The sequence below is a fragment of the Lepisosteus platostomus genome, chromosome 13 (genome assembly GCF_059453375.1).
Source record: "Lepisosteus platostomus isolate fLepPlt1 chromosome 13, fLepPlt1.hap1, whole genome shotgun sequence".
Taxonomy (NCBI): domain Eukaryota; kingdom Metazoa; phylum Chordata; class Actinopteri; order Semionotiformes; family Lepisosteidae; genus Lepisosteus; species Lepisosteus platostomus.
Window position 1 is genome coordinate 2,960,009 of NC_142623.1, and position 19,390 is coordinate 2,979,398.

The 19,390-nt window shown below is 45.6% G+C and overlaps 1 protein-coding gene across 3 annotated transcripts in view; it reads right to left on the reverse strand.

Annotated features, from left to right (window-relative positions):
* Positions 1 to 253: 253 nt before the first annotated feature.
* The window catches only part of nhsl3 (NHS like 3), an 84,118-nt gene continuing 64,981 nt past the window's right edge, over positions 254 to 19,390 (reverse strand). For 2 of the 3 annotated variants that reach the window (XM_088602577.1, XM_088602578.1), the window contains 6 exons: positions 9,512 to 9,667; positions 9,307 to 9,356; positions 8,990 to 9,116; positions 8,328 to 8,435; positions 4,288 to 7,914; positions 254 to 3,635 (listed from right to left, as the gene is read on the reverse strand). In XM_088602577.1, coding sequence (XP_088458703.1) covers positions 3,592 to 3,635; positions 4,288 to 7,914; positions 8,328 to 8,435; positions 8,990 to 9,116; positions 9,307 to 9,356; positions 9,512 to 9,667 — 4,112 coding nt within the window. In that variant the 3' untranslated portion in view covers positions 254 to 3,591. Of the gene's footprint in view, positions 3,636 to 4,287; positions 7,915 to 8,327; positions 8,436 to 8,989; positions 9,117 to 9,306; positions 9,357 to 9,511; positions 9,668 to 15,793; positions 16,513 to 19,390 lie in introns of those variants that run through there. The other variant, XM_088602579.1, reaches the window with a different exon arrangement.

The following is a 19,390-nucleotide window of genomic DNA, read 5'->3' on the forward strand; positions in this document are numbered from 1 at the left end:
TATCGTGCTTAAAGAGGTGTTTAATTGTATATCCTGTAACTTATTCTAAAAAATGGATCTCATGTTACTAATTAAGTTTCTCTGAAATCCCTTAACCTCTACATAGATTAATCAATTTAGCTAAGAAACTGTTTTGAAGACTACATTAATTTTTACCATGTATAAGTTACATCCAAGATATATCTTCACAATTACGTTGGGAGGAGGCTTTACTGAAAATACACCAAGAAAGAATCAAATCCAAGACACTACATTAAAGAATTCTAAGGCATTTTATTTATACTTTTGTTTAAACAAAGACATTTAAACTGTACAGTATTATAATTACTTTGGATTTCCAAGGCAGAAGGTATTGTTTGTACACAGTGGAAAACTGAGACCTGTTCCCATTGAAATCATAAAAAAAAACTTTCGTGTAGTACTGCATGTTTTACGCATGTAATTCATATATAGGACAGCAACAGACAATTAAAAGTGAGTTTTGAAGTAATACTTACAATGGAGAAGATAACATACAAAAGTCAGGAGCACATTGCAGATTATTAAGAGTTCCTTCTATGAGTTTAGGAGTGTGTAACGCTGTTGATGGAAGTGATCTGCTTACAACATGTCAGTGATCTCCAGTGAATACGAAGGTAATGCGATTTGCCCACAACACAAACATGAGCTTAGCTTACTTTGACCCTTTCATCAAAGACAAACCTATTGATATTGAACAGAGGTGATCCTAAAAAAGACAATTCTTTTCCATAGCTGTAAACTATATAATGTTACATATGAGATCAGCCCCTATTTGACTTCCAGGATCATCTGTAACACTTGAAACAATCTGAAACAATTTAGGGACCAGAGTCTTCCACCAGAGCTCACAGTTACAGATCTGGTCTAATTAATTTGCTGTGAACCTGTAACACATCTGTGCAGGCTCCAAGATGTTTCTTAAGTAACTGTACCTTTACTCAAGTGCATAATTCACGTTATACACTGTAAAACACCTTAAGAAAATTCTTGCTTGTATCCAGAAGAAGGTTAAGTGTTTGACTGCTCAAGATGGATCAAAAAGCAGAAAACACTGGGTCTTCCAGTTACTGTGTCCGAGACCCTCGATCTACTGCGATGGTGAACTCCAACATCTGCACAAACGGGCAGCTTAATTCCTTGCATCTGTTTCTTCGTCTCAACTTAAAGGCTTAAAAAAGTGAAAAACAGTGGTCAAGTTATTGCAGGTTAACAATGAACAGATTCGTTCTCTAAGCAAGGTCAGGTTGCTTGCGTAGGACTCCTGGAGGGTGGAGCTGGGATTGTGACAGCCTGCAGCAGCTCACTACTGGCCACGTGCATTTCTTCAGCAGCTTCTCCCAGCTCTCCAGCTGCTGGCTCTGAACAGAGGCCTAGAAAACCAGCAGGCACAGTGGCCCTCCAAGACCGGCACTGGGGATCCTACATCCAGACACTTCTAATTGTGACAGAAAGCCATCTAATGTGCTCTTCCCCCTGTAGTGGCACCCCTTGAAGATGTTTACCATGGTGTGTTTGCAGTTTTCAGGTGACCTGCTGCGTTTATACCATGTTTGGTTTCCTTTTCCACAGCTGGTGGCATGCACTGTATGACCAAACGGCTCATGTCCCTTCACTGTGCTCCTCTTCCTCACTTCTGCCTGGTCATGCCGGAGTACTCAACTCAGCCCGGCCGTTCCCTCCTAAGCATGTGGTTGACTCACAACAACAAGCTTTACAAAAAGCAACTGCCTCACTCTTGACTTGAAGGGCATTTTAATTCTACAAGATAAGACAAAAGACAAAACACTCAATACCCCAATTACCAGCGTGCACCGTGCCAGTGAAAATTAGGAAGCCTTTATCCTTCAGAACAGGAAGCAAAAATGGATACATCCCACACTTTGAAATGCGCAACAGCAAAACTTGATGTTTTTTTTATCAAATGAAGGATTCAAAGGCTTCAGAAAACGGTAATGTGAGTGTTGTTCTAGTGCACACCAGTGTCCCATCACTGCCCTGACAGCAACCAGGAGGTTGGTTGTGTTCTGGGACAAAAATCTCTGGAGAACAGACTATCACCTTGGTCTGCACAAAAGACCAAGACAGCTCTCTGTTTTCAATCTCCATAGAACAGTAACAGTAACCATAAAAGTAAGGCTTTACCCATTTGTACCAGTCAAATAATAATGACATGAAAAACTCACTTTTCTCAGGAGAGGATGTTAGTGAACAGAATTTTAAGCAGATCAAACATATACAGAAACAGATTTCTATTCTGTCCAAGTCCCAGCTCTTAGCCAGCCTACCTAGCATTAATCCCCCCCAAACTGCAGTACCTCAAATGCAAAGGAATTGTCCACGTTTGTGAAGTCCAGTCTTGAGCAGCAGATATTCAGCCACTGGGCACAAGACTAAAACAGGCATTGCGATCTGTCTAATAGAATTAGATCCAGCCCCAGTAAACCAAACAGTCTTTCTGGGAAAAAAAGAGGCAAACTGGGAAAAAAGGTGAAAATTACAAAATATACAAAATAATTACAACTCCAGTTTCCCCTTTGAAAGTTAGACAGAATTCTTTAAGTTGTTATATTTTCTGGGAACAGTGCAATAGTGTCTTATACATTTTTGCCTTAGAGCCTAACTAAAAAGCAGCTAATTTCCTAATATTTAAGTTGGTGGAATGAAGGACTTTACTGGACCATACTCTCGGCCATACTCTCACTGCTTTGCAGATTCCCATAACTTGGGACATCCTAGCAACAGGTTTAATTCATACAAAGTGCTTTAATGATTGCCAACTTTATCATTTTTTAAAAATTTAAAGATGCAATATCCCTTTTTGTCAAGCACAACCTACTTTTTCCCCCCACACAAAACGAAAAGTAGAGGATAGTACAAATTTCTGTTTTTCTTGCAAGGTCTGTAACATCCTTTGTTTGAAACAAGGAAAAATACAAAAAAAGATGTACTTTTCAATCTTTTCAAGTGGAATGGATACTGTATTGGGTCCTTTAGAAAGAAAATAAGCTTAATTTTTTAACAAATAACAGTATTAAAACCAACAGCAAAGGGATATAGTAGTAGTATTTTCAGCTACACTCCAAAAAGGAATAGTGCATTTTTTAATGGAAAATAGAGCTTCCAGGTGTTATACACACAGAACTGGCCATCCACCAGCTGTCTTGAAGATTTTTTTTCCCCCAAAACGTGGCAGCAGTGGTTTCTACCTGTTACAACCACTAGGTGGAGACCTAGACTTGCAGTCAAGCACCAGATGGGAACAATCCACAGAACTGGAGCCCAAAGTGCCCAGGTCATGCACTAGAGCTCTTTTTACAATTCGCCAAAGCATAAAGTCTTTAGGATTTTAAAAAAATACTCCATAATAAAGCTATTATATTAAAGAAATTAAAGACCAACACCATTTTTTGCATAAATATGAAGGCCATTTTTAGGCTAAGGCTTATCATAAAGTGTCCTCCCTTTGAAAAGCTCCAGTCTTCTCTCTCTCTTGACCTTTGACCTGTTCAGGTCCCTGAGAGAGGTGTTCCTGAATTTCTGACCGGTCAGTCTTCAGATGCTGGACTTCGTTCATGAAGTGGAAGATGTCACCGGGTTTCCAGTTTCTGGATTGCCTGTGTATGAAAACAGAAATTTGTACTGTGCTGATGTAAAACGTCTGGTCTGCATTACAAACACTGACCTAAGAGCAAATCAAGTAACTGACGTCTAAGGAAATTCATTAAATATTAAAGGAACGGAAAGACATTTCAAAGTCATTCTTGAAGGCAGCTGAAAAATTCTCAGTAAAAAAAAAAAACTAATCCCATCAGAGACCTCGATTGTTTCAAATTTTTTAAAAAAGAGTTGAATATGTGTAAAGATGGAGACATTTTCACATTTTCTCTGCATTTTGCCCTTGGCATCAGCTGCTACACACAGGCTGTCCAAAAGGTGGCATGGAATACAGGCATATAGAAGCATCAAAGGGGTGTGGCTTCACTTTCAAGCATACAGCGAGGAGCCAGGCTTACCACATTTGAAAAATGGGCAAACTACCACAGCCATTCAAGAGCAAAATGCTTTCTGAAGGAAACATAACTGCAAGCAGTGGGTAAGTCTACAACTACCCAGATAAATGTAAAGCAAAGGTCTATGGCTCCCAGCAGTGACCAAATTAGGTGAAAAGAGAATGTGCAAACGCATTACTAACTATGGGTTAGTAATACTGCCAAACGTTTGAACACAATACAAAATATGGGCAGCGTTGCAAAAAATAAAACATACTTGCAGATTCCGTTTTCTCCTTTGGTAGTGCTTGCTGGCCAGCAGGTTGCACGCTCTCTATCTGCTCGTGTGTGTCTGGCCCCTTCAGCTCCCCTTCTGCAGTGGACAAAGTCTGCTGCTCACTCAGAGAGTTCTCCGTCTTTGTTGTTGGGCTTGCGGGCTTGACTGGGTTGTTTGATACATGTGATGGCTTTCTGGCCACTGGGGGTGGCACTTTGCCTGGTTTCTTCTGAGTTGCTGGTTTGCCGCTGAACGGTGGGGGGCTTGTCGCCGTTTTAGTGGGGCTGGAGACCGACATGAGCTCTGCCACTAGGTTCTTCTTGAGATCGGTCTGAGCCTCTGGCGACGAGGGCGTCTCGATGACAACTTTCTTTGTGCTCTTGGAGAAGATGAAGCTGGCAGTGGAGGCTGGAGATTTGTGAAGGGCTCCCTCCTCTGGGGACCTTGGGGAAGATGCCCCCGGTTCATTGCTGGCTGTGGAAGAGGAGGATGACCGTAGGCTGAGTCTGGCCTGGTATCCATCTTTGGAAGACATGGCGGCCGTCTTCATGCGAATGGCTTCTTGGAGTCTCATGGAAGGCGAAGGCGCGGAAGCAGGTGGAGACTTTAGAGAAAGAGATTTGCGGATCGGCTTTTGGGGTACGCTCTGATTCTGGGACTGGCTCTGGTCCTGGCTCGATCCGTTTCCATCACTCGATTTGGTTTCCTCCTCGGGGGCCTTGGCTTGGTCACCTCCCACATTGACAGATCGCAAACGTACCATCTGCAGAAGGGACGGCGTCACCAGAGGGATGCTGGCGTCCTCTTTGGGTGGGGGCATGCTTTTGCTCCGTGAAAGCAGCTCCTTGTTCTTACTCTCATGACTTGACAGGCTTGGCTGCTTCCTGAAGTTTCCAGGGGCCTGCTTTTCTAGAGCCAGGAGAGGAGCCGGAGGAGCAGTTGGTGGGGGTGCAGGTGCGATTGTAGAAGAAGCCAGTGGTGTACAGGCAGCTTCTGGAGGATTTTCTTGAGAAGGCTGAACTTGGACCTTAGAAGAAGACTGATCTGATGCAGAAGCTGCTGGAGGGGAAACTGTCTGAGGAGGTTCACTGGGTTTGATTTTGGCCAATGACAAAGTGGGTGCTTGAGGAATTACCTCAGCCTTCTGCAGCTCTGACACTGAACGCAGCAACATCGCAGATTCCTCCTTTGAATCTGTAGGTGCTGCTTCTATTACTGCTGTGGTGGTAACTGTATTTGTTTCCTCAGGCTGTACTGTTACAGAACCTGTAATTGTTTCTGAAGCCAACAAATGATTGGAGCTCTCGGGTATAGCAGGGGAACTCCCTATTTCTGGGAAAGCTTCCTGAGAAACAGGAGGAGGTGGTGGGGGGAAGGAGAAGTCCAGCTCATCCTGCGTAACCACGATGGCTACCGGTTCGTCCAATGGAGGGGGAGGAGGTGGCCATGTGGATTCGGGTCCGGGGGTCTCCAGGAGAGGCTCAGGTGGGAGGGAAGAAACAGATGAGGTAGGGGTCTTCTTGGCAGGGGGTGGGGGTGGATGATGAGCAGGGGGAGGAGAAGGGGGTGGCGAAGGGCCTACTTTTGCTGGAGCTGGAGCTGCAAGGTACTGTGCAACTGGTGTTGGGGTCATCGTCTTCTCAAGGGGAAGGTTCTGCTTCTTCTCCTCTTGTGAAATCTCCTTGTTCTGTAGTAATGGACTCTTCTGAACCAATGGCACAGATTCCTTCTTATGCACAGCTGGGCTGCTCTTTTTCATTACTGGAGGGGGCTCCTTCTTTTGAGCTGGTGGACTTTCCTGCTTAGGTGCTGCTGGTAGCTCTTTCTTACTTTGGGATGGGCTCTCCAGTTTCTGCAGAGGGGGAGACTCCATCTTGCTTTGTCCTGGACACTCTTGCTGGGCAGCTGAAAGTTCAGTTTTCTCTACTGCTTGAGTCTCGTTCTTCGCTTGTGTTGGACTTCCTGGCTCCTGCACTGAGCAAACCTCCCTCGGCGATTCCTGCTGCTGCTGCTTCTGCTTGGTAGCAAATCTATTTGTAATGACACTATGGCCATACAATATCTCAAAGGTCCGCATTTTGTTGACCCATGTCTCAGGAGGAGGAGGAGAAGGTGCTTTCACCTTTGGCGGTGGTGGAATTTCAAACATCTCTTTGAGCTTCACTACGGCAGGTGAGGCGATTGCTTCAGCACTCTCGGACACAACGGGAGAAGAAGGTTTAGGCTGCACAAGCTGAGCATTGGTCGAAGTCTCTTGGTGAACAGCCTCTGATGTTGCCGATGACAGAGAGGTCAATGAGGAGGAGACGGAAATGCCAGGAGACAACCGGGAGCCAGTTCTCTCTGGTTTTGCTGGCCTGGTTTTCTGCCTGCCTGGTGAAGAAGGTGAAACAGCTATCTCTTTGGTGGAGAGAGTGGGGGTGCCACTCTGGCTGGAGTAGCCGCTGGAAGGAGACAAGGTCCTCTCAAACTTGCTCCCAAGGGAGTGTAGTTTCTGTGGGGAAGAGTCATTCGAACCCGGCCTCTCCTTCAGTACAGCAATTCTAGCTGCCCTCTGGTCTTCAGCGAGTGGGCTGGCCGCCTCAGGAGATCTGGAATCATCTGGAGAGCTGCAGTCTGCAGAATAAGCCGGACTCCCAGAATGGGCACTGCTGGGGGAACCCGGTGAGAAAACCTCGTCCACCTGGTGCTCCAGTTTCAGCTTGTCCTGGTGCAGGGAATATGTCCTCCTTGGGGGGGCAGGGGGCCTTTTCATCTTCATCACCGATAAGTTCCGGTTGAAGGAGCGGTCACTTTGGATGCTGGCGGTGTCTGAGCATTCCACCATGCTGCTCGTGCTAGGAGCCGGGGACGTAGAGCCTCCACTGTGCTTGGCGGCCAGGCTGCCATTTGGGGCCAAGCTGGAGGAGGCGCTCGCCCAGCTGACCGAGCTATTGACGCTCATCCGGTCGCACTTCTCCTTCTTGGGAAGGCATTCTTCCGTACCATTCTGGGCCCGGGATTTCTTGGCGCTGCCCTTTGAGGAAATGGTGGAGGAGTTGGACACGATGGTCTCGGAAGACTGGGAGTGGCTCCAGTTGGAGCTGTTGGAGGAGAGGTCGTGCGTGTTGAAGTTGCGGGCAGATGAACGCATACTGGACCGGGTGGAGGCTGGGCTGGCCGTCACCAGGCTGCTCTTGCTGACGGTGCGAACGCTGCTCCTGCTGCGGCTTCTGTTAATCTCTATGACATCCACCAAGGCAGGCAGGATGGCGTTGGGTATGATCTTGGACATGTAAGTAGCCTGGGGCGACATGGACATCACGGGGCTTGGAGGCTCGTGCATAACACTGTGCGTGGTCATTCCTGGCACAGCCAGGGATTTCGGCCTCTGTATGGGAGAGAACCTGGGGCCAACTTTCTGGTTCAAGGCCAGGTCGTCTTTGTAAACTGCCATTATGTGACGCTTCAGGAGCTTCTCTTCGCTGGCTTCAATAGCCTGCAGGTGGACCCTGGCGCCCTCATGATTAGCTGCGTGCACTTCTCCATCAATGGTTGGTATAACCACAGAACCATCGCCTCCGTTTGCCAGCTGGAATGAGACTGGGCCATCTACACTGTGGTGTATTCTTGAGCCTCTATCAATCCCTTGGAAAAGGGGAAACAAAGGACACAGAAATCAGAATTAAAAGAACACCTACAAAAGGTATGCATGTCCCTGCAAGACTTTAAAATGATTTTGCATCAGTCCTGGCGCAAGTGTGATCATTCATTAATATCATAAAAAAAATGATGGAGCCTCATGTACTCAATCCAGTAATTAAGTCTGGAAAAAATACAAAATACCTTCCTTGGCAACTACTGGTGTAGATTCTGAACAATGAAGGGATCAATTTTCCATTTCCAAAGGAATCAGCTTGATGCAAAGGGAATGTGCTTTTACAGTAGTTTTACATTTATAAATACAGAAGCCTGCTGAGCTGTGGTCCTCAGGCATCAGTGAAGCCCCTGCTTTAACAGCTATGCGCACACTCCCCGACACATACAGTACAGTACAGTACCTAGTTCCTTTTGGACATGTTGTGGTATTCCCATTATAGTGGTCCTTCGGCTTCTCTTTTTGGTCTTTTCTGGCTTTTTAGGGTTATTGCATGGCTTGAAGGTAGAGCCTGTAGAGAGAAAAAAGCCATTTAATTGGTTCACCCTTCTCCTTGCCCTGCAGCCCTGGTGGTTTAAACTTGGGAGCCTCGGTGTCTGACATTCCAGCATTCCCACATTTTTCTTCTCAATTTCTCATGTCTTCTTTTTCTTTAGACAAGGACTGTCACATTGCTGGGGGAGGGGGCCATGTGTTCTGCCTCCCCCCCCAACCCCAACCTGAGCACTCAATAAAGCAATTAACCTAATTATTTTCTCAGACAGATGTAGGATTCCTCTTAGGAGCCTTTCACAGTTGAAGACTCAGATAAGTGAAAGTACAGTCATGTATAAAACCCATAAATGCCAGATCAGAAACATCACAACTCAGTATATTAGATTTAACAAACTTGTAACACTTAAGAGGCGAATTATTGTTTATCAAGGTTTAATTAAACATATAGTTCAACTAAGGAGCCTCATCAGGCTCAGTAATCCATAACTTGGGGTCCCCCAGGGATGAAGCCACTCTAGCCTGTCGGGTCAAGATTGATCTTCAGGGCTCTGGCTGGTCAGAAAGATGTACCTGCGCGCACCAGTGCAGAGCGTGTTGATACAGCTGATACGGTGTCTGCTGTTGTGCTTGCGGACTCTAATGATCCTTTTCTGTTCCTGTACACGGCCTCAGACTCGGGCTGTAGGGTCATAGAGGACTGCAGAAAGCAAACAGGAAAGTCAAGTCCACAGCGGCTCGCTTGCACAGAGAGCTTGCACAAAAGAGTTTTCTTCTTGTCATAGAGGTTTGCTTCTGTATGAGTTGCTTAAAAACCTTCTTACAAATGACAGGTGTAAATATCGCAGAGTTTGAGTAACTGCATTAGCAGTTCACGTTCAGCTACTTACGCTGATACTTTGGTCATCCCGGTGGTGCAGTCCGTTTTCCTTTTCGTTTTCTAAAAAACGAAACGTACAGATTCGTAAATACAAAATTACAGAAGAGCGTAAAAAGAGACGGCCTGTGCCGCCTGTTCCAGCCTCCTGCCGCTCAGAGCGCACAGGCTGTGAACGGGCCCGAGACGAGACGAATGAACGGAGAAGGGCTGCGCACCTTCCAGCTGGAGACTCTTCAGCCCCTCCTGCGCCTCGCTGTGCAGGTCCTCCAGGTACTGCGGCCGGCTGCCTTCGATGAACACGTTCTCCTGGAAGAGCGCCGATGCCTTGAAGTGGACCGTGAGCTTGCCATCGTCCTCTGGCTTGGGCGCGGCTGCGAACGAGAAGAGGCACGCAGGTACAGTAGGTGCAGGGCATCGGACTGCCGCAGCACATCGCCAGTTCAGCTCAGTTTATTGTCATACGCACAAGTGCATTGAAACGCTTAACTGCATGTGTGCTCCAATACAAAGACATTAAAGGAATCGCCAAAAAGAAACACAGAACAGCAGCTGCAACAACAAGCTAAATTACATACAACTTAAAAAAAACATCAGTGTGAGCCAGGGGCAGAGGTCGAGTTCAGTAATCCGACAGCTTGTGGGAAGAAACTGTCTCTGAATCTGGAAGTCCGTGCCTTTATGCTCCTGTAACAGTGACCAGAAGGAAGGGGGGAGAAAAGTGAGAAACCAGGGTGACCGTTTGTACACAAGCCAGCGCCAGACCCTGGGTGCTATAGGCTTGCTGTGTTGTGGGAAGAAGATACACTTTGATAAAAGCGTGAAAGTAGAAAAACAAATTAAAAACAGACATAAGTGGCGAATAGGACTGAATACAGGAGAAATAAAGCTTTGCAACCAGGCATGGTAGCTGAGCTCAATCCGTCACCCTGTGAGACATACAGTACAGTCTGGAGTCTTGGCCATCTGAAGCTGAAGGGCTTGAACACACAAGCTCACTGCTGCTGGAGAGACTCTGCAGTCAGCCCAATTACATTAATTACATAAATCTCAATTTTCTTGCCTTTTGCTGGCGGTGTGTTCAATCATATCATATCTTTAATCCTCGAAAAAAAACGTTCACTAAAAATGAAGGTGAAACACTAATACTGATGTTGTCTAGAGTGACATTTCTGACCTCTGAATTCATACTGAGTGAGTGTAAAGAAAAACTGTTATTGGTAGACTTTGGTGTGACTGGAACAAAGCAGTGCAACATGTTGCTGACAAGTGTAGCAACCTGGAATTAAATGCAAATTCAGTTCCTGAAAGCCTTTAGTTTCTGGAAATGCTCCTCCCCAGTCTGCTGTGATTGGAAAAGCTCTGCCAGCTCTGGTCTATTGACAGTGCTCACCTGAAGCCTAGGAGCGAAAAACAACAGTCTACTGTGAGACTTCTGTGTGCTCCTTCTCATGTTGCAAAAAACCAGAATGAAACAGATTGAACTCAGAGCTGCCACGGAGACCGAATCCCAAAAGGGCAAGTACTGCTGGAGGCAAATCCACCGCTTTTCATATGTCACTGTCAAAGAGGGTACAGACTGTGGCAACCCAGGATCCTGGCATGTATGCTATCTACAGGCATGCAATCAACGTAAACAGCAAAACGAAGCCTTTTGGTTAAGAATTCACTATGAATGAAATGCGAGACGGGTGTGATAGGATCAAAAATGCAGTGTGGCTGCCACACACTAAGTCTTGAATCAGGAAAGTACCAACTTGGATGCAAAATCCCTAACTTACACAAAAATTAAAAAGGGTTAACTTAACCCGCTATGAGAAGACTTGGTGTCAGTTCATCTTAGACTATTCTGGCTCTTAGACAACTGGCAGCGACCTGTGCCAAGAAGCAGAAGACAGTTACTGCATGTACTGGCACAAAAGGTCTTTAAAAAGGATGAAAAACAATGGAAAGGTTCATGACCTCCCTTCCATAACATGCAAGTGGGCTGACACCCTCTTCTTCATTGGTCAAGACCCGATACCATTGGCTGCAAGAACTCGGGGAGTCCGTGGGTTAAATCCTGTGCCCATTCACACCAGGGCAATACATGTGACAGCCGAACAGACCTTCTACCCCCCAGCACCAGTCAAGCCAAGATCCTTCAGACCCCACACAGGACACAGCAGACATCGCAACAACAACCTGTCCAGCTTGCACTGTTCCCACAGCCTCCACTCCCTGAGATTTAACCACTACAACAGTACTGATGCAACTCAACACAATAAAACAAAGCCGTCAGAACTTTGCTACATGTACAACAAAAATGAAGCCTCCTCCTGCCTCCTTCTCCAAGTTTTTTTTAGTTCATCTGATTGTATTACGTTTTGAACAGATAATCTGTATACCCGAGTACACAGCTTTGGGCAGGTTGGACTTCTCATGCTTTATGTAGCAATAAAGCACGCGTAGTCCAAACTATGAAACATCAGGATATCAACTGCATGACGAATTCAGAACACCCTGGAGGGCGCTGCTGGTAGTATTCATTACAGTAGTTATGATCCTGAGAGACGCACTCTGGTGCTCTCTGTTGCTGACATAGTGGATGTTTTCAGAAGCACTTATTAAGAGCATGAAGGTGATGTGCAGAACCATATCCCTGAGGTTTAAGGATTTATATCCAAGACTAATTTTGTAGGCTATGAACAGAACTTCATGTCAACCAGACAATCTGTCATAATTGTTCATGCATGTTTGCACTCCCATCAATACAACTCATGCTTGCATTGGGAGAATTTTCAGTGTGATGTCTCATGCAGGGATCTTCTGAAAACCTTTCACTGATGCCCAGCATCAGTCACTCAATCTCTTATGTAGAACTTAAACCCCATCTGCTGATAAAACTTTACACTGTGCATTTCCTCACAGCACTGCATTCTGCTAATGGTGGTGAATAATACACAGCAGTCATGTTATGTAATGCTGGTTAATTCATCCCTTGATTACCTCTTAATTACAGTCACTTTGCAGGACTTGCAGCTGCTGTGTATTTTAGAACCTGTTTGACTTGAGAAGAACGGCCCACATGAGCAAATGGATAATAAACTCCATCATTTCAGAATCACATGCAGCTAGAGATTGTGCCAAAATACAGCCATGAAACAGTGGATGAATTCACTTAATACAGTCTCCCTGAAACAGGGAACTAGACCTCAGCTTCAAAAAAAGAACAGCAAGGGGCCAAAGCTTTCTTTCAATGCTGGCGTTGTAGATGAACACCTGGCTAAGCAGGCCGGAACATTCTTGGCATTTTCTCCCAGCTGCCCAGCTACAGTACGTTCTGTAATCCACGGTCTGCGGCACAGGACAGCAACAGTGTGGGCGGCTCTCAGAAGGAAGGGGAGGGTCAGTCCAGTCTCCCCAGGGCCCAGCCTGGTGAATCTCCTGCAATTCATAGCAACTGCAGCAGCTTCCAGTCACAGCGATGGCCACCCTAAAGCCGGCTCATCGCAGTGGTAAGGAGACAGAGCAGGTGAAGACAGCAGCACATGGGATTCCCCACCGTGGCCACATGGCACCTGAACAGAAGAGGCTTCATCTCCATGTTGCCGATTAAACGGTTAATCGATTAGACAGGATGGAAAGTAGACAATAAGAGCAGGGGGCTCTGGAGAGCCATTACCTGGAGGAGACAATAAGAAAAAGAAACAGCTGGCAAAGCCAAAAGAGCTCTTAGCTACATGTGAACTCTGATTAACAGTGGAGCCCTTCATTAAACCTTCCTTCACACAGCCTGGTGAACGGCAGAAACCTCATCCCGTACAGCAGACACACAATGGACCAGGAAGCTGAAAGCATCAAAGCTCTCCGACCTAGAAAAGCAGCCCATTAGTAAAGGAATCCCTCCGCCTCAACGTCTAACCTATTGAATTAACAGAACCACACTTCTGTATCAGATGTCAGAAATGTGATTACTAGCGCTGCACTAAGCAGGCTGTCCTGGTCATGCAGCTTTGCAGAATACTACAGGTAATGATCCAAGGGAACAAAAGTTGAAAATAACTCACTCATAAAAGGAACAAGGTTTTAAGAAAGTATGAAGATCACAGTAAATATACAGTGCCTATAGACTTTCCATATGTCCTTTCAAAAGCAAAACTTTTTATAGACTAACAACCTGAAATCAAGTCACCTTAAATCATAATTTATTTTTCCTATATTTTTACACAGTAACACACCTCTTAGTGAAAAACAAATGCTGAAACATCCTGAAAAGAAAATTAAAAATCCAGCACAGTAAATTGATTTTTCTTCTGGTTGGTTTCTTTTTGTACACTGAGAGGAATTAGAAATATAACAAATAGAGAACCAGGCTCATTTAACATTAACATGGAGGCTTGCAGTGCTCAAGTGTATTTCTGTTGTGACACGACCACAATATTGCATGACTGAGCTGATCCTGCTCTGTGGGTTTAGAATAACCCTGACTAAGGTGACTGATGCTTAAATTGATTCATCAGCACTCTGTGGGAGGAAAAGAAGGAAACGTTCATCCAGCAAGACGGGAAAGGAATTGCTCACAAAACAATGCTGATCAATGGTTGTATGTTCTATGCAGATTTTAATGAGAAGAGTATATTTAAGAGGAGCAATGACAACTCAGTGTACACAGAAACAAAACATTTGTGCAAAATCAGACATTGTTCAATTCTCCTAGTAAACAGAATCTGAGCAGTCAACTTTTCCATGAAGCTCTACTTTTAAATCTGTTCTCTGTCATTCCGACTGCTAAGGGAGGTGTCGACTAGATTCTACAGAAGCAAAATGCACTTCATATAGCAGACTTCAGGGACTCTGAACATTTTATCACCAGAAAGCATGACTGCCCTCTTCTTGCTTCGAGTCAGCCTGATCAAGGCAATTTCAATCAACGCATCATTGTGAAGGTGAAACGGTGACACAATGTACTGTAGGAAAAAAGGCAATAAAGCAGTCTTTAAAAATTGATGGTATTGTAAGGTACCTATTAAATGTACAATACAGTGTGTACTCTAGTCTGGGAACAGCACAGTGGAACAGGTGAGTCTGATTTAATTGAAAATACTCTGTACACCAACTGATTACATTTCTTTTACTTTTCAGAGGCTTTGTACGGCATCATGGTCTAAATGTAGTGTAGACTGACAATGGTAGCATGAGCTAGTATGTGTGCATATATTTAACAACTTTATTTTAGTATTTTAGGATTTTTGGTCCTTTGATTATAAAAATAAAAAACGCTCTAAAATAGGAGTACCTGTTTAAGTTATGACCAACACAAAAAGAATAAAGTAAAAAGGCTTTGATACCCATCCACTTTATAATTTACCTTCTCAGAGCAAACTTTCAAATGCCTGGAAAGAAGCTGGGGTATGTCTTCAAACATTATACATTACATGTACTATACTGGAAAAATATATGCAAAATTCCTAGCAGTTTGTAAGGCTGATCCATGCATACAAAACGAATATTCCATATCTGTGTTCATAGCAAGCCAGAATGCAGTGTAGATACTTTCTGTGATTTTCCCTGCTATCTTTAGAAGCAAGGAAAGCAATATACACAAGATCACCATTATAGTAACTAGGAGCACAATACAGTGTGTGTCCAACCAGTCAGCATCAGAAAGCTGCTTATTCCTGTAAGTCACGGCACCCCAGAGCAATCTCTGAAGCACAAGGCACTCTTTCTCTAAACAATCGAGAGAATTTAAAAGGTTTTATAGTTGGCAAACATCAGCCCACAAACGGCTATGTTGTGTGCCTCCTGACCAGTTCCGAAGTACAGTGTGTCTGCTGAAACATCCCGTGATTGCTCACCCTTCAGTCATTTTCTAAAATAGACTTTAAGAATCCTTCCATCAGGAACACACACAACAGCCACATACAGTATCTACACAACAGCATAGGATGTACCTTGCAGGTATGAACCCCCATTTTGCTACACTGTTTTACAGTATAACACTTTTTTTACCCTTTAGAGAGGTCAGCAAGTCTCATCCTGTAATGTGTTAGTTATATCTGCTTCAATAAATTTCTCATTTGTGGTTTCTAAACCCTCTCCTGGGTGAACAATCAATCAACTCTGACTTCATAAGCAGATCTCAAACACTACACAGTTGACATTCAGTTTACACATGAATAAAAATGTGTAGCACCACCTTTTAAAGCAGTAATACTGAGACAGTCTGTTGTTAGCATGCATGTTTATTTCGTGAGCTCCAGTCCTGTAAGCACAGCAATCCCAGAATGAGTTTCACCCTCATGAGGAGAAAGTTGGCTCCACTGCAGCACAAAGACCAGCCTTTTACAGAGCCATCTCCAAAAAAAAAGCAAAAGAGCACTGTCACAACGCAGTCAAAACTTTTCCCCAATGTTTTTTTAAACAGGCAAATGCAACAATATCAAAGCAAGGGACCAAACTGGAATTAAAAACATTCAACCCACGAAAATAGTAAAAAAAATCTGTTATGTACTCACCCTTCTTTTTGAAAACGGACAGCAGCGAGCGAATGTTTTTACTCAAAAACACAACCATGTTTGCCTCTGGACGCAGGCCGAGACCGCAGCCGTGGAAGTGAAGGACAGATCTCGGCTGCGGAGCCGAGCGCGCGTTCCGAGAACGAGGAGGCAGAGGAGCGGGACTGTCCGGCGTACAGCTTCCTCAGCACAATGGGACCTTCTGGCTCCTGCTGTCCCAGCTGGCGGCCCCCCTCCGCCCACACACCCCTCTATTGTCGCTCCGCACTCGGCCCCCACTCGCGCATCTGTGCGCAGAGTTCACAGGCCTCGCTCCGGCCACTGGGAGCTGGGTCAAGAGGGCAACACGGCTACAGCGAGAGCCCCAAGAGGAGGAAACATCCACGCACTTGAGCGCAGGGGTCTGCAACCGCTCAGAGCAGTCCAGGTGCTGGCCAGCCCCACGCTCTCCCTCCCTCCCTGCCAGGGGTCCAGCCCTCTCGAAAGGCAGCTCTCGAGTCATGCTTCAATCGGAGCCTGACAAAAAGCGATTAGCCCCTCCTTTCTCTGTTAGTCACTCTCTCCCCGTCTCTTATCCCCCAGCATCTCTGCTTAAAGGGATTAGAAGGGCTGAACGATTCCAGCTTTGGGAAGGGGATGGGGGGATGTGTTGTGTCCAATATGATGACAGCAGGCTCCCAAAACAGGAGCTGTGTCTGATCCCACAGTCTCACCAAAACAAGGCAGCCCTCACCCCTCAACCCCCCCCCCCCCTGGCACGGGCAACAAAAACAGAAGACATGTCAGCAGCCGGGACGCTGTGGGGCTCTGAAAACCATATGAACTGGCAAACTGGGAACCTGCTCTGCTGCGAATCTGTCTGGGTTTGGGTGTGGCCAGCTGGGCCAGGATTCTTCATTCTAGTCATTGCTTAGCCCTTCCCAAATCTTCAGAAGGCTTCAAATACATTCGGAAGCACAAAATCGTCAAAGTTGTCTGTCAACACATGGACATAGACAAACCCCAACACTGACAACTTCAAGAGCACAGATTGTGTGAGCACTCACAATGAATGTGTGCATGGATTGGGAATGACTTAATACAGAATAAAAAACATTGTTTTCTACAAAGTCAAAACAAGTAACTAAAAGACAAGAAATACTAACAGACAGTTTTTGTTTTTATTTATGTTTTATAGTGTTTTTTCTAAGCCCCTCTAATGATATATACAGTATACAGCTGCCTGTCATCAGGTCTTCTGCTCCCACTGCTGTCCTTTTGCCACACAAGAATGACAGCCTGCCCTCCAGGTCAGACACACAACAGCTGGCTCTGCAACTGGCATCATGGGCAATGCCAGGCTGGCAACTTCCTGTCTTCCTGTGTCCAGCACGGCCCTCAGACATGCATGCAGGCACAGTCCACCCTGTCACTATGACAACGGGGTCCATCTCAGCTCTGCAGTTACAGTTCAGAACAGGTTGCACATTGTTCTTGCAGCCATTGTATTGGTGGCTGCTTTTTGTGAATGAAAAGCACACAGGCCCAGACTTCCAACAGTCCTGCTTTGTCAGTTTAAACCATAGCACAGGGAGATACAAATAATAAGGGTGTCTGAGTCTTTGTTGGTACAAAAAACAAAAAGGTATCATTCTGCAGTTAGATTTCTTTGTAACTTAAAAGTCAGAACAGAGATTTGTTGCTTTGGTAGATATAAAGATTAACTACTTCTGTGCATCCTAGTTTGCTCTGTGCTTAATTTGTTTTCTGACAAAACTTGAAAAATGTCTTTAATTTTTATCTCTGTTACATTTTATTGCCTTAGGAGGGTCAGGACATAACCAAGGGCATTAAAAATGCTTTGCTAGTAGAAGTTGGTTTGGGGGAGAGCAGGTCGTTATTATATTTAAATTATTATAGACAGTACACACATACAGTCTGTACATGCATTGGATCCAAGACAAGGCTTCCTGCATACACTCAAATATCACAATGCAATATGGGTCATACAGGATTTAGCAGTAGAGTAGTTTTCTCCTCTCCCAGAGAAGGACCTTTATCGCCTGGCCCCGCCTGGCCCCACACGGCCCCACCTGGCCCCGCCACCAGCTGCACTCTGCAATCCGACACACCGCTAAACCCATTATAATCGGATCCCCTTCACACTTCAGAGCTGCTCGCAGCCCCAGCTGAGCCACGTCAGAGAGCTGGCAGCAAGGAGCTCTCGTTCGAGCTGGCTCTGTACATCATGGTTTAAAAGGGAACGGGTCTGGAACGGCAGTGATAAGCACCAGTGTCTTCGGCTTATGCTGTTCAAAAGCAAAGCATTAAAATACCTCAGAATCTTTCCGCTCTTTAGGAACAGAAAACGGTCTGTGAAAAAAGCCATGCCAGATTCTCACACACTGATGGGCCGAGGACAGAGATCTGCCACAGCGTCTGCACGCCAGACCACACAGCACAGCGTCTCCACCAGACAGGAGTCTTCTCTCCATCACGGCCCAACACACAGTTGTCTGAAGTGAAGCAGAAACACCTCGTTCCTTCACACGGATGATTACTGAATGCGTATGGATTTTTTAAATTCCACTACCAACATCAACCGGATTCAAGGTATTAAAGAACGAGAGTGCAGCAGTTCCAAGCTTCCCTGGACTCAGCAGAGACTCTCCCAGATGTCTTGCGCAGTGTTCCTAGACAAGCACCTCCTTGCACCCACATTCACTGCAAGATAACAGCAGACATTTTCATCTTCCCCCCCCCACCTTTTCATGAAGACAATTTAAGGAAAAACACTGTCATGTCATCAACACAAGTCCGCTGCCAGGAGAGTACTCACAGATCACTGCAGTGAAGTGTGAAACTTGCAGAGGCCCGAACAAGAAGACAAAAGAAGAAAAGGGATCATGATCAAAACAAAATAAGGAGTGCATTTCCATAATTCTGTATAAGTAGGACAGCAGACAGTAATAAGATGTAGATGAGAGACATGGCAAGAGACAGCAGAAACCACAATAATAATGAGAGCAATGCAGCTATTACTAAGTTCAAACCCATCCCTTCCCCAGGTGGTTCAAGCCCGTAAGAAGGAGCCCGCCTGCCCCCCCTCAAGACCCCCTATACTGAGCCCTTTACATGCAGCATAACCACCACTGGGACCCCACTGCCCCCCAGCTCTGCTGCTCCAGCAACGAGAATGAATATTTATCAGGGGCTCCCTCAAAATGGGCGGGTCATCACAGGCACCATCTGGCACGCAGTAACGAGCGCCTGGCTGCGACGCTGTGTGGGAGGGGTGACAGAAGCCAGTCCCCACCTCTGCAGGAGCTGGCTTCACAGAGCACTGTGACACATGGAGCAGGAGAGCAGGAGAGATTCCACTCCATCATACAGTCAAAAGCACCGGCCTCCTGTACCTGACTCAGTGAATCTAAGCCTATTGAATAGTTTGTAAAACCACATGTATCCACCAGAGGTACAAACAATGTATTTTCCTTAATGCAGTAGGGCTCTGTCTTCAGATACGGCCCACATCCAGCTCCAGGAAGGCCCACAGGCTCCCAGCCTTGTATCTCAGGCGTTGCCTAATTAAGCAATACCACCTTCCACATCTTTCAA